The sequence below is a fragment of the Cheilinus undulatus genome, linkage group 8 (genome assembly GCF_018320785.1).
Source record: "Cheilinus undulatus linkage group 8, ASM1832078v1, whole genome shotgun sequence".
NCBI lineage: Eukaryota > Metazoa > Chordata > Actinopteri > Labriformes > Labridae > Cheilinus > Cheilinus undulatus.
Window position 1 is genome coordinate 31,186,283 of NC_054872.1, and position 12,877 is coordinate 31,199,159.

At 40.5% G+C, this 12,877-nt stretch overlaps 2 protein-coding genes across 3 annotated transcripts in view; both read right to left on the minus strand.

Annotated features, from left to right (window-relative positions):
- Nucleotides 1-4,989, minus strand: part of lmtk3 (lemur tyrosine kinase 3) — a 29,476-nt gene extending 24,487 nt beyond the window's left edge. Inside the window, exons 1-4 of the mRNA XM_041794246.1 lie at nt 4,964-4,989; nt 4,468-4,775; nt 2,009-2,142; nt 1,494-1,641 (exon numbers count right to left, since the gene is read on the minus strand). Coding sequence (XP_041650180.1) covers nt 1,494-1,641; nt 2,009-2,142; nt 4,468-4,775; nt 4,964-4,989 — 616 coding nt within the window. The remainder of the gene's footprint in view (nt 1-1,493; nt 1,642-2,008; nt 2,143-4,467; nt 4,776-4,963) is intronic.
- Nucleotides 4,990-5,184: 195 nt separating this feature from the next.
- leng1 (leukocyte receptor cluster (LRC) member 1) lies at nt 5,185-12,830 on the minus strand. 2 transcript variants are annotated; one of them, XM_041794375.1, is made up of 5 exons: nt 12,724-12,830; nt 12,262-12,460; nt 10,458-10,643; nt 8,159-8,466; nt 5,185-7,531 (listed from the first exon to the last, which is right to left on the minus strand). In XM_041794375.1, the coding sequence occupies exons 2-5, from the start codon at nt 12,391-12,393 to the stop codon at nt 7,312-7,314; spliced, it is 846 nt and encodes a 281-aa protein (XP_041650309.1). In that variant the 5' UTR covers nt 12,394-12,460; nt 12,724-12,830; the 3' UTR covers nt 5,185-7,311. The 2 variants fall into 2 exon arrangements, with proteins under 2 accessions (XP_041650309.1, XP_041650308.1); XM_041794374.1 differs by having other exon boundaries at nt 12,629-12,828.
- Nucleotides 12,831-12,877: the final 47 nt, after the last annotated feature.

A 12,877-nucleotide genomic window follows, 5' to 3' on the forward strand; every position in this document is an offset into this window, starting at 1 on the left:
TTTAATTCAACAAAGGTCTAGTAAATTGTTGTTAGTAGTCTCACAATTAGTGGCAATGGGATCACCTGGGTGCAGTGAATGTGTCTCAGGTAATTGGAGTATAAGTTCAACTGTGTCTGGAAGGTCCAGTCACTGATTAATCATTATTCCTGGCTACCATTAACAATCCATCAAGAGATGGAAGGAATATGGCACATGTGTAAATCTGCCTAGATCAGGCTGTTGCAGCAAATTGAGAGATTCATGACAGTCTACCAAGACACCTATGACTACTGTGAAGGAGTTACAAGCTTCAGCAGCAGAGATGGGAGAGACTCAGCATACAACAGCTGTTGCCCAGGTTCTTCATCAGACAAAGCTTTATGGGAGAGTGGTACAGAGAAAACCCCTGTTGAAGAAAATTCAGTTTAAATCTCAGCTAGAGTTCCCCAAAAGCCATGTGGGAGACTCTATGGTCAAGTTCTCTGGTCTAATAAAACCAAAATGGTGCTTTTGGCCATGAGACAAGATACTATGTTTGTCAGACACCAAACACTGCGTATCACCACAAACACACCATCCCCACTGTGAAGCATGATAGCGGCAGCATCATGCTGTGGGGATGCTTCTTAGCAGCCAGCCCTGGTAGGCTTGTAAAAGTAAATGGTTAAAAATGAATGCAGCAAATATAAGAAAAATAAGAAAAATAAGAAAATCCTGGAGGACAATCTTATTCTGTCTGCAAGAGAACTACGGCTTGTGAATAGATCTATTTTCCAGCAAGATAATGACCTGAAGCATACAACTAAAGCTACACAGAAATGGTTTGGAAACAACAAGGTATGTTCTTGAGTCAAAGCCCAGACTTCAATTCAATAGAGAATTGGCTGCTGGATTTGAAAAGAGCTGCTCTGGTCCCTGTGAAACCTGACAGAGCTTGAGCAGTTTTCTAAAGAAGAATGGAGTACAATTGCAGTATCCAGATGTGCAAGCCTGACTGAGACCTATCCACACAGACTCAGTGCTGTGATGGCAGCCAAAGTTGCATCCTTTCTGTTAATGTTCTTTTCCACTCTTTTGTTTTAACTGAACATAAAATTTTACATGGCATTGGTGGACTATGTCACTTTGTCTATCATCTTGGATTTCCAGTGTTTTTGTTTACTTATTTCAAATTTCAATTAACGACTCAATACTCTTCCTATGACAAAAAGGCATTTATTGTCTCCCTGTTCTGTGCTGACATCACCACTGTCTACGATCAGAAATCCAACTTCTTCTGCTTGTTAGAAGCACTGATGCAAAATTGCCTCAGATCATAGTTTCCACTCCACTGGAGTTCAGCAGCTGGTTGAACACCCAGTTTGAGACCTTCAGTGGATCCGCATCAGTGACTCAGTCAACAGACCGTGAGGGAGGTCAGTGCAGGACAGAACCTGAGCTTCTTCAAGGGGGGGGGGTGTGAAGCTCAAATGAGAGTCAGACAAAGTGAGAGTTGTTTGGGGGGTTGTTACCTGCTCCATCCTGCAGGGAGGGGCAGTTGGACCTGTCTCTGACTGGCAGGGTGTAGACCTCAGGGAGTGAAGGACATGATGACAGGCTGTCCTCCTGGATGGGACTAGAACCTCCGGAGCACTCCTCCCCGTCTGCATTGTCAAACTCCTGTTTCAGCCACAACAAAAGAGAAAAATCATTATAGTGGCATAAACAGAATGTAGAACAAACTGTTCTTTTTCAATTAATGATAAGGTTAGATTAGAAGTAATATCAAGAATGCAGGAAATCTGAAGTAATGACACCCTGTCTGCAGCTCCACATGAACACATTCAAGTCTAAATATGCAGGCTTAGTTGAGATTAGTCTGACAGATCATTATTGACCATTTCTACTTCATTAAACTGGAATTATTGACTCATGTTTCCATTTCCATGCAGCTTATCTAGCCAAGCTTGAGCACACATGCAAAAAAAGGTGTGAGAAATAAAATAGAGATAGGTGATAATAAATTTCTTACATGTTTAAGACTTACATTGAACCCCACTCCTCCTCTCTTACAGCACAGACAGGTCAAGAGCAGCAGGACAAAAGAGACGAGCCCTGAGCAGGAGATGAGGATGACGATGTAAGGTGGAGGAGAGAGGGATGCAGCCCTTGTCTGAGAGACTGAGAGGAAGACAGGAAGAAAAATAGAAAGAAGAAAGGATTTAATAGGTAAATTCAGGTTATTTGTGTGGATTTAAGGGGGGCACACTGTTAGGTTTGAGCCAGTGAGAAGGAAAAGAGACTTCACTGAATCGGAAAAGTATCAAATCTTGTTACATAGGTGGTTTGTTTAGAGGGAAACCATTGGAGCGTTTTTAGCGGCAAGTTTGGGACAGAACTAAGAACCCCAATGGACAGCTTGTATCAGGGAGTTTGGGAGGTAAAGCAGGATTTAAACTAATTCAAAGACTAAAAAGAACAATCTTGGAATCAGTAAAGAAAAAGAGACTGGAATAAATGTTGAAAGTAGGATAATATACCATTCCAGTAAGGAAAAAAAAGCATAAGGAGAGGGGAAATATCGGAAACGGCATTCCACTGAGGAAACACAGTTAAGAAGCAGGGAGGGGTGGCTGGAGCTTGATTTAGGTAAAAGAGGAGCGCTAACTGGGAAGGGTTGGAAAGAATTACTCAAATCAGGAAGGTTGAGAGAGGGAGGGATCGGGACATTTGATATTTGTACCTCAAAGTGGTCGATTGTGGGAAGTGAACCATCTGTAGAAAAGAAAAGGGGCAGGGCAGGGTGGTTAAATACCCTTCAGTTTTATCTATTTAAATACTGCAGCCAAAATACGTCAAACATTGAACCATTAATGACAAAGATTACAAGAGAGAGCAACACTGACACCATGAAAGAACCAGCAGATGGGTTAAAAGGGTGAGGACTTATATATTAAATATAAACATTAATTTTTAAACCATTGCTGGGAATACATGACTAAGCCTTTGTTTCTACATGTAAACAACCTAAATTAGCAAGATTGCTCAAATTGCACCCTCTAAATAAAATTTTAAAGCCATTTTTATTGTTTGTTGTTTTGTTTTTTTTAACAATTTGCACACATTTGTAAGTGAAATAAAAAGGCCTGGATAAAATAAGAAGAAATTCAAAAAATACTCTGGGGAAAGTGAACTCACAGGGCTACATGAGCACTGACACTGAAACGGCACCTTGAATTGTACAACTCGGCTGATGTTCCCAAGTCTGTAATGTCTTAAAATATCCCAATTTCATTCTGCATCCTTGCACAGATCCAGAAATACATTCATTCATAAGGTCGTGAGATTATAAACACTGCATCATAAATTCCAAAGTACATTTAATAATTTACCAGTATGATAAATATTGTAAAAAGAGAATCAGCATTCCAGTAAAACCATAATACACGAGGTGATGTTTGCTTTATTTTAAGGTCAGTGATCAGGCCTTGCTCCTGCTCTAACTACATTGTTTTATTGTATATTTTCCTCCGTTTATGCTCTTTTTATGCTACAAAAAGTTGCAACACAGACAGAAGACGATTCACTTGTTTCACATGCTGAGCAAATGTAAGTTAGGTTGTGCTCAGAATATAAACACACCTTTGAGTAGGCCAGAAGGGTCTGATAAACAACAACAAGCACAGGGGATGCAATATATTTGAGATGATCAGTCCTGCATGATCTCTAGCCCATGAATAGACATTGAAATACAATGACACCCCATAAGCAGATCATTGCACCTCCAACACAGAGGCTGAATATGACAACTAAATGACCCGTTTGGCTGTGTTGTTCCCCAAAATATGCACCTCTAAAACATACAACTCCATTCCTGATGCACAATTCCTGTGCAGTGCTATTCTTTCATCTTTCCCTAGACAGATGTCCAGACAGACACTGCATATAAATAGGAAGCTAACACAGGGCCTTTTCCACCAGCTCGGGTGCCAGCAGCTCTTATCAAAACAATACACCACAATACAATGACTGCACACATTACACAAACACAACACTCTGCCAGATCTTTAGGGTAGAAGAAGATGGAGTTAAATAAAGATGCCATTAGTGGTTAATAGGCTAAATCATCTCCAGTGCCGAGCAGAGGCTATTTATAGATGAAATGGTCGACGATTTTAGCCTGCTTTTCATACGGTGTGTTTTAAATGCCATCGATGTGAGGCCCGAGATCGAAACACCCCCTTAATATTTTCATCACTGCATGCAAATATGGTACCCTACCCATCTCCAAAGCAGCCTCGCTCCTGTTTTCATTAAGTCAGCCACGTAGGCTACGACGCTAATAATTCGCATTATGTCTCAGCCATACAGGCTAATAATACAGTATCACCCCCCGATGTATAAAGGCCTTTCTCATAACTGACTACATCCCCCCTCTTTGCCCCTTTCTCCAGCATCACTGACAGGTTTTCAACACCCTCCTCCTCCTCCTCCGACTCAGCTCACCTTCCCTCTGCGGGGCTCCGAGCGCTCTCTCCGGGCTCAGGTACGACATGATCCCCGCCAGCGCTACCATCACCCAGCAGTGTGGCCGCATCGTCGCCGCGTCCGGAGCAACAACAGCATCCGAGCGACGCTGCCGACTGTCGGTGTCGGTGTCCTCCTCTCTCCGATCCCCCCCGCCACGGTCTGTGCCGTCTCCGGGCTCGCGCTGTCTCCGTCTCCCCCCTCCTCTCCGCTTTTTTCTCCTAATAATAAAGAGCGTCTCCTTGCCTTCCTTGTTGTACCCCCTCTCCTCCTCCTCCCCCTCTTCTCTAATCCGCAATTAAACACGGTGTGAGAGATGCTCTATTGTGCATCCTCTGCGTTCGTCTGCGTGGAGCTCCGCTGAAAACAACCATCCGCGTTTTCTCCCCTTATATAAATAAATATAAGTCTTCTCTCTCCCTCTCTCTCTCCCAGTGTTGAGGGTTGTCTGTGTTTTTCTCCTCCGCCTGCCTACGTCAGACACGCGGTGCGCATTGTCATGGTCCAGCTCGATCATCACAGCGCTATCCAGAAAAAGGAATATGTGGTAATATTCCCACAGGGAGCTATGGTGTGTATGTGGAGCTCTGTGGTGGGGTTATATTGATCCCAAATTGGATTTTTAATCCCCTCAAGTATCACTTCAGTATTCATTTAAGGTATCATTTAAATAATGATAAAATTAAGGGTTTAATAATCACTTTATTCAAGGCATTTAAGGTAAGGGGGTAACATGAACGCTCATATTGCAAAAAATACATAAAGTAAAAATAATTTTCTACAAAATAAAAGCGATAGTTATGGGCCAGTTTATGTGATGCAGCAAACGTCATTTTGTACAGTGTTAACTCAAACAAATGTCCATTTCAGACATTTTGGCTCTAGCTGTAGTTGACATAATTGGCTATTTTTTCAGGCTGGGTGTTTGTAACTGCATATTTATCTGTAAATAATTTGCAGTAATCACAAAAGGCAGTAAATGTCATTCTTATGTTTTGGCAACACTTTATAAGAAGGGGTATGCATAAAACTGATATGACACACACATGGATGTAGCACGGGGGGAAAAGGGTACTGATTATCCGCACCCACAGTAGAGAGTGGCCCTTGGGAAGCCTGCAATGAAAAGTGTGTTTTTATTTATTTTTTTCTTAGTAATTAGTGTCATTATTGAACCAAAAGATACCAAATGAGCTGGTCAGCAGACTGAAATTTGTCTCATTTATATACATTTAAATGCATTGATATCTGTTAAAATGATGCAACATTTGTAGCTTGGCTCGTCAGATAAGGGGGCCCTGTGTAAAATTCTTTCTGGGGGCCCAAAACCCCTAGCTACGCCCCTGGCAAACAGCATTCACATGTAGGAGGCTCGATGAACATTTACAAATGTTGCCATTAGGTGTTATTCAATCAACCATGTCACCTTTAATGCAATCAAGAGCATACCCACTCCACCACACACTAGTGGACAACAAAGTCAAGAGTGGGAGTTTCAGTGTACCTTGCAACCTGCAGCTTTTTTCCTTTCCTAGAAATCCATATGAGTAAAACTAGATCTTACCCCACTCTCCCCTATTGTTTCCAGTCTTTATGCTAGGCTAAGACAGCTGGCTACAGCCTTACCTTACTGTACAAAGAAGCAAAAAGGGATCGATGTCAACTTTGCGTTAAAGATGACATTATTGACTGGATGATACTGAGTGACATTTCTAAGTGTTCATAAAGCCTCTGTCATGTGAATGGCAGGTGGTTACCCATGTTTCTCACTGGATGTGCTGTATTTGTGTATTGTGTATTTTTAACTGCTGATATTTCCTCTAACAGGAAATAGAAAAGGTGTTACTCATAACATAAACAATGACTGTGCTCTTTGTAAGCAACTCTCCAGGCTTGTATGAGAAATACAAAAACCCTTAGACCTGATAAATTTAAATCTATGATGTACTTACACCTTTAGTAAAAAATCTTCTATTGTATTAAGAAAAATAACAAAAGAAATGTTGTCCAACAAAGACTAGATCAGTGTTGTATAAGCATGACATAAAGGACTCTTTCACCCAGTTTCAGTCTTCAATAATCTTTTTTAAATAATAAAACTTAAAGCAGACACTGACTGTATGATCTCACATTGGGCACCACAAAGCACATTTTTGAATAATTATGCTTTTCATTTTCTTTTTGCTATAAAATCACATTCTTGTCTATGCCATTACAAAAAACAGAAAATACTTTAATTCATGTTGCTAAATATGACACCATAATGTGTTGGTTTTAACCTCCAAAACTCCCTATGACCGATAAAAAGGAATTAAAGATGAAATCACAACTTATTACAACAAACGGTGATCATGATGATCAAAGACAGTTGGCCATTTTCTTTCCAAATTAGTTAAATCAACTACCTTCCCTGACAAAGTAGCATTTCTTAGATTTAGAATGTGGCTTGTTAGCGTATATTCATCTTTTGTCACTTTCCAGTCTCACTGAATGTATTGCTCACATTTCTAACAGCTGTTACTGAGTGTTTTCTTCGCTGACAGACTGAGCTGCATGCCCCCCGTGAGGCAGCCACCTGCCCTACTGATGCACACACTCAGGAAACTCAACCTGAACTCTGACTTTGCCCTTTCTGGGTGGAACAAAAATTAACAAACAAAAAAATGTTTGGTTACAAGTGTGTTCTTGTTTTAAGCCTTTACGGCAAACATTTCATGCTGCTTTCTTCCTCATGGCTCTTTGATTGTTTGGGTTTAAAAGCACTGGTCACAGTTAACGTCCACTGATCGTCCATCAGATCACACTTGTCAAATGACAAATAGTTCACGACTTCAATATTTCGTCTCTCCAGCTGTCCCGATCCCTTCTTTGCCGCTTTCTGGCCAGCTCTGGAAAGTATGCACTGTTGTATGGCCTCTCCCGCTCTGTTATCTCCCTCGTCGGCTCCTTCCCTTTACCGCTCTTCTGGTCGATCAGGGCCTGGGCTCTCCTCCGCTCTTCTGCCTCCCTCTGTAAACGCTCAGCCCGCAGCCTTTCTATGGAGCTGGAGGGACAAGAGAAACAGATTTTTACATGTATCCATAAAAAGACAAGGCTAATGAAATTATAATATCTTAATTATATCTCAACAAAAGCTTCCCAAGTACAGAATTTTCTTTTCTATGTTTTTTTTAAAAGGTTACATTACAAAATTGTGGTAAGTCTTGATCAGGAAAGTAAAGCTACAGCCAGAACCTTGCTAGCATAGCATAAAGAATGATAACATCAGGAAACAGCTAGCTCTGCCTCTTTCAAAGTAGAGCTGTGCCAAAACCTGAGTTGTCAGTTTAATCAGATTAAAACAAAGTTCCTCTACTTTAAAACCAATGTGCAAAAATTTGACTGAAAAATCTAACACATGATGGTTAGTACAGCTGAATTATATTGGGCCATCCTAGTCCTAGGTAACAAAACCAGCACCTAATCAGCAAATACTAAACATCAGACACATTTCTCTGGCAAATTTTACTTGAGAAGTGTTTGCAAATGCAACATGCAGAGATTCATCTCTAACTGATTTGCTTTAGGAGAACTAAACAGAAAAAAAGAAAGAGCAGGCACACTTTATCCAAATTTTCTAAGTTCTTGAGCTAAACTAACAAGCAGTGAAAATAAGACAAACTGACTATACCTTTCTCCACCAATCCTCTTCTCCCTTCTGTCTCTTTTGTCTGATTTCTTGCTTTTATGGTGCTTTCTCTCCTTTATGGCGAGGGCTTTCTTCATATCATTTAATGGATCTAAGCTATTTTTCAGTCTGCAATCTTTTTTCTCTCTTTCTTCTTCAGAAATTCCTTTCCTTTTTTCTGCGTATCTTTTTTCTTCTTTTTCTCTCCTCTCTTCTTTTTCTCTGCTAGTTTTCATGTACCATGGTGTGACCTCGGTCCCTGGTTGAGGTCCCAGAGATACCAGCAAGCCAATGGCTCTTTCCTGTTTTTCCTGGAAAAACAAACAAAGTGGATTACATTTAGTTTCTGAGAGAGATACACAGAAAATAGTTTTTTTTTTTTTTTTTTTTTTACCTTTTTGAGAGTAGGTTTTACAGACTTAAATCCTTGAATACAATTTTCCTGAAATTGTATGTATCTGCTAACCAAAATTTTGAAGGATAAATGGACTACACATGGTTAACCTTTTTTAATGCCACTGACCTGAACCTGAATTTTGAATCTTACTCCCCTTTGTTTCACACATCCATCTGGGAAAACTTCAATAGGAAACGTTTGAGAAAAGGCAGAGGCTTTGAAAAATCCTCGGAGTATGATTGGGTGAACGTTCTGTCTGTCACATCTCTATGGGCCAATCAGAGATTACGCAGGTGGATTCATCTCACATACCGCCCTCTACACACCCACATTTTACCATGAATGGCCAATGCAAAGTACCTCAGGAATGTTTTTGCATATAAATAAGCCTGTTGATCGATGGCATCTTACACTCAATCACGGCAGAGACGACAAGCAAAAGGAATTTCACGGAGACCGAAATAGACAAGAGTACCTTGATGCAGACAAGATGGCCGACATACATCCAATCCATACCGGAAATCTCAACCAGAAGTCCGTGCGTCTAAGATTAGGCTTAGGCATTAAAACCCGAGTAGTTAGGTTCAGGGTAAGGCAGTGGGGAAGGTAAAATATTTGAGATCCAGCACCAAGGGTTAGGCTTAGGTGCAAAAAAACTAACAAACACTGGCAGCTCAGTCCAACACGAAGAAGAAACTTCCGCTTGGGACTTCCGGCATGGATTGGATGTATAGCGATGCCCATGTCGGCCATCTTGACTGCAGTTGGGTCCCTCTTGAAATAGAGGTGCTTGTGGGTGAGGTGAAGGCCAGAAATTATTTTATTTGATGGTCACAGTAGTGGCATCACTAATAAAAAAAAAAACAAGCAAGTGGCAGCACGTCGGCCCCGCCTAAGGACAGAATTTAACTGTATTCGCCTATATCATACCCAAAAGGGGCTTTAGACAGAAAATGTAAAATGATATATTGTTAATCATATCAAACACATAGGCTACCTGTCAGCTAATTCCTGCTGGAAGGAGCAGGTTGCCAGAAAGCCCAGCATGGTCAGGACCTGCATATGCATCAGGATGGCACGGTTCCGGCGGGTGGTTCTGTCTAAAACTGGGCCCAGTTCAGCACATAGACTAATAGGAATCTAAACTGGCTTATTAGCCAGTAATCATCATAGGCCAGGAAATCTTTGTGGTCCCTAAAGTCTCTCTCCATCCTGATCCTACCATTTGTGTGATCTTCCAGCAGTGCCAGCGCATCGATTGTGCAGCATTATGCACGAGTGTCACCGCACTATCTATATGCTTACTCAGCAATTAGACTGGTTGTTACACACCTTGTCACAATTAACACTAATAAATCAGCGCTATCACCGCTTTATATCATTTGAAGATGAAAGTATGATATATGAACATTGTGCATACAGCAGCAGGCCTAATGGCTCACTAAAGGAACACAGCTATAACACTGCAGACTTGGGTGTTTATGATTATGCGGGTCTATAAGTCTGATATGTGATGACATTAAATGTACGAAATGAAACTGGCTTCAATTCACCACCTCACCATCTGCACCTCAAGTTTCCCCCGTCTCCAAAATGTTGGTGCGCAGGGATCAAAGTTGACGTACTGGTGTGCACATTCTCCCACCAAGTTTATTTTTATAAATCACAACCTTTGCATAGAAAGTGGTGTAGGCCACTTCCAAGCCCTGTTTTGTGCATAAGCAAGCTTTATAAATGAGGCCCCTGGTGTTTTGAACTCAACTCTCAGACAGGCTTGCAACCATGGTGTGAGTATAGTTACAGACATGGAGTTTAAACTGCTATGAAGCTAGTTAATGCTTCAATATGGAACAAGAAGAGATTACAAGTTAAAAAAAAAAATAGAAAAAAAGAGGGTATAATCACCTTTTCTTCCTTCTTTTCTCTGAGATATTCCTCGTTGCCCTTCTTTTCCGAAGACTCCTCCAGGGTAAAAAGATTGAGATGCTCCAGAGCTCCACTTCCTCTACTCTGCCCTTCATCATCATACTTAGTCCCTCCTGCTGACTCAAGAGCAGCCCTGGATTTTCTTCTCAGATACTCTGTACGTGCCTGTGAAGAGGAATAGGAATTACCCAAAACACATTATACAAAGTACAATACAGGCTTCTTTATACATCACATCATACTGTGAATATTTAGTGGGCTAGGAGAAGACTTCTGCATTAATATTTTCATTGATAAATTATCATTCAGAAAAACAGTATTTGTGTTACTATTGAGGCTAAATTCTTTGAGCTGCAGTAGCTCAGTCTGCAGGATTTGGGTTAAGAACCAAAGGGTTGGTTCAAGTCCCAGGACAGAATAAAAGATAAAAGGCTTTGGGGCTAGTGGTCAAAGAGATGCCAGTTCACTTCCCAAGTCCTGTCTGTGGGTAATGCGTGGAACCCCAAAGTGCCTGAACCCTTTTTGAAGAGCAGCCACTACTCTGACGGCCAATCATTAGTGCACGAGAGTGTTTGTATTGCTGGCCTATAAGTGAGAATCACGTTGTTCAATAAAAAACAGAATTTCTCAATAGGGATTAATAAAATATTTCCTACTCTTCCACTTGAAATACTCTACAGCTGTATGGCCATTTTCAGAGGCACATCTTTTGGGCAGATCTTAAAGGTTTGCACTAAAATTCACAACTATACTTTCAAAAACTGACCTGATTGTATACAGTGTGGTCCAAATGGTCTGGTTGTATTTTCTTTTTTTTTTTGTTTGTTGTTGTTTGTTTGATAATTTGACCTTTCTTTTCCTACTTGAGATTTAAATGCAGAGGTGACAAAAAAGGAAAAAAAATCAACATTTTTGAGATTACAACATTGTAGCCTATATTTACAAGAAAGCAAACTCAGAAATTTTTGGTTTACAATGTTATAAAATAAAAAGACAAACATTTAAAAATTTTCTAAGTTAAAAAGCCATACATTCACACAAGACATCAATTAAGAGAAACTACACTGAAAACAGTAATTAGATAACCCCGATGTACAAAAAGATCTAAGTCCAGATGACAGTTGTAATGTGATTATTCTAGGCAAAAATTAAAAGTATTTCCTTATTGATCAATCCCAGTAAGAAGTATCCTTTTGATTACATTCTCAACTGCAGGACTTGTGCGAGGACACAAAAACAGTCTCAAAAACTCTTAGTTTTGATTCACGTAGCCTTTACAGTAGAAAATGCAGAGCTTTTTCTCTTCAATTTACAACTTTCCTACCTTCAAAATTTTGATATTTTTCTAGTAAATTAACAGATCCTCCTTTCAGAGTAGCCATAATAAGCCGTCATAATAATGGGTGGTTTAAACATAGACCTAATAAGTAACTAAGCCTATTATAATGGGATTATGTCAATGAAAACAATTAAAAAAGATGTTCTGTTTTTCCAAGTGGCACTGGGGAGCTTGGCTTTTCCTAGACAGGAGGAAGCATGCCCTTAGGAAAAGGGTTGGGAACCACTGTTATATGGATCAGACAAGAGACAGTAAACAGGACTATATGGGTAGTGTTTAACAACAATGGCACGAGTGGGTTTGTGATGACATTTTAGACGGCACATAATGACATCATCTAACATAACTCATATTTGACATTTTAATAGGTTGTGGTATCTTTATCTCATGGTGTAACCACAGGCTGTAGAAAATATGATTGTAACATCTCAATACTGGGCTAACCTCTTGCTCCGCACGTTCCACGCGACGCTGGGCCTCGCGCTCCTCCTCTGCAGCTTTGGCTTCATCCCTTCGCACGCGCGCTACATTGTCCTTGTTGCGTACGTGCCAGCTCTTCTTCGGAAGGATATTCATTGTTGCCTTGGCGACTGTCGATTGTACCAGTTAGCAGCCAGCTAGCAATACAGGAGGCTAGCGTTGACTGAGTTAGAAGCGAAAAATGAGCAAAACCAACCAAAGTCTCAAATATCACAAGACCTTATGTCACAAGAAGACAAGCAAGAACTGTTCGGACATAAAAGTATCCATCATGAACGACAAATAAAAGTTTACAGTGTTTGGTGCTGCCTTTGCGACAGTGGTCACTTGCCTTGTAGCTTTTTAGCTAACCCGGGTCAGTGTTTACCGCTCTCTAATTTACACCAGCGTTACATTTCAACACTTGTGCAAGTAGGGACATTTTACCTGCTCCCTTGCGATAAAATCGTCATTTGGCACATTGAAAAATAAAACAGGTCAAAAACAATGTTGCTAAGTCGGCAAGAAGATAGTTGTTGGAGAATGAGCAATCCACAGGAACTAAAAGATACAAACAGGAAGTAAACATTTCACAGTTTTA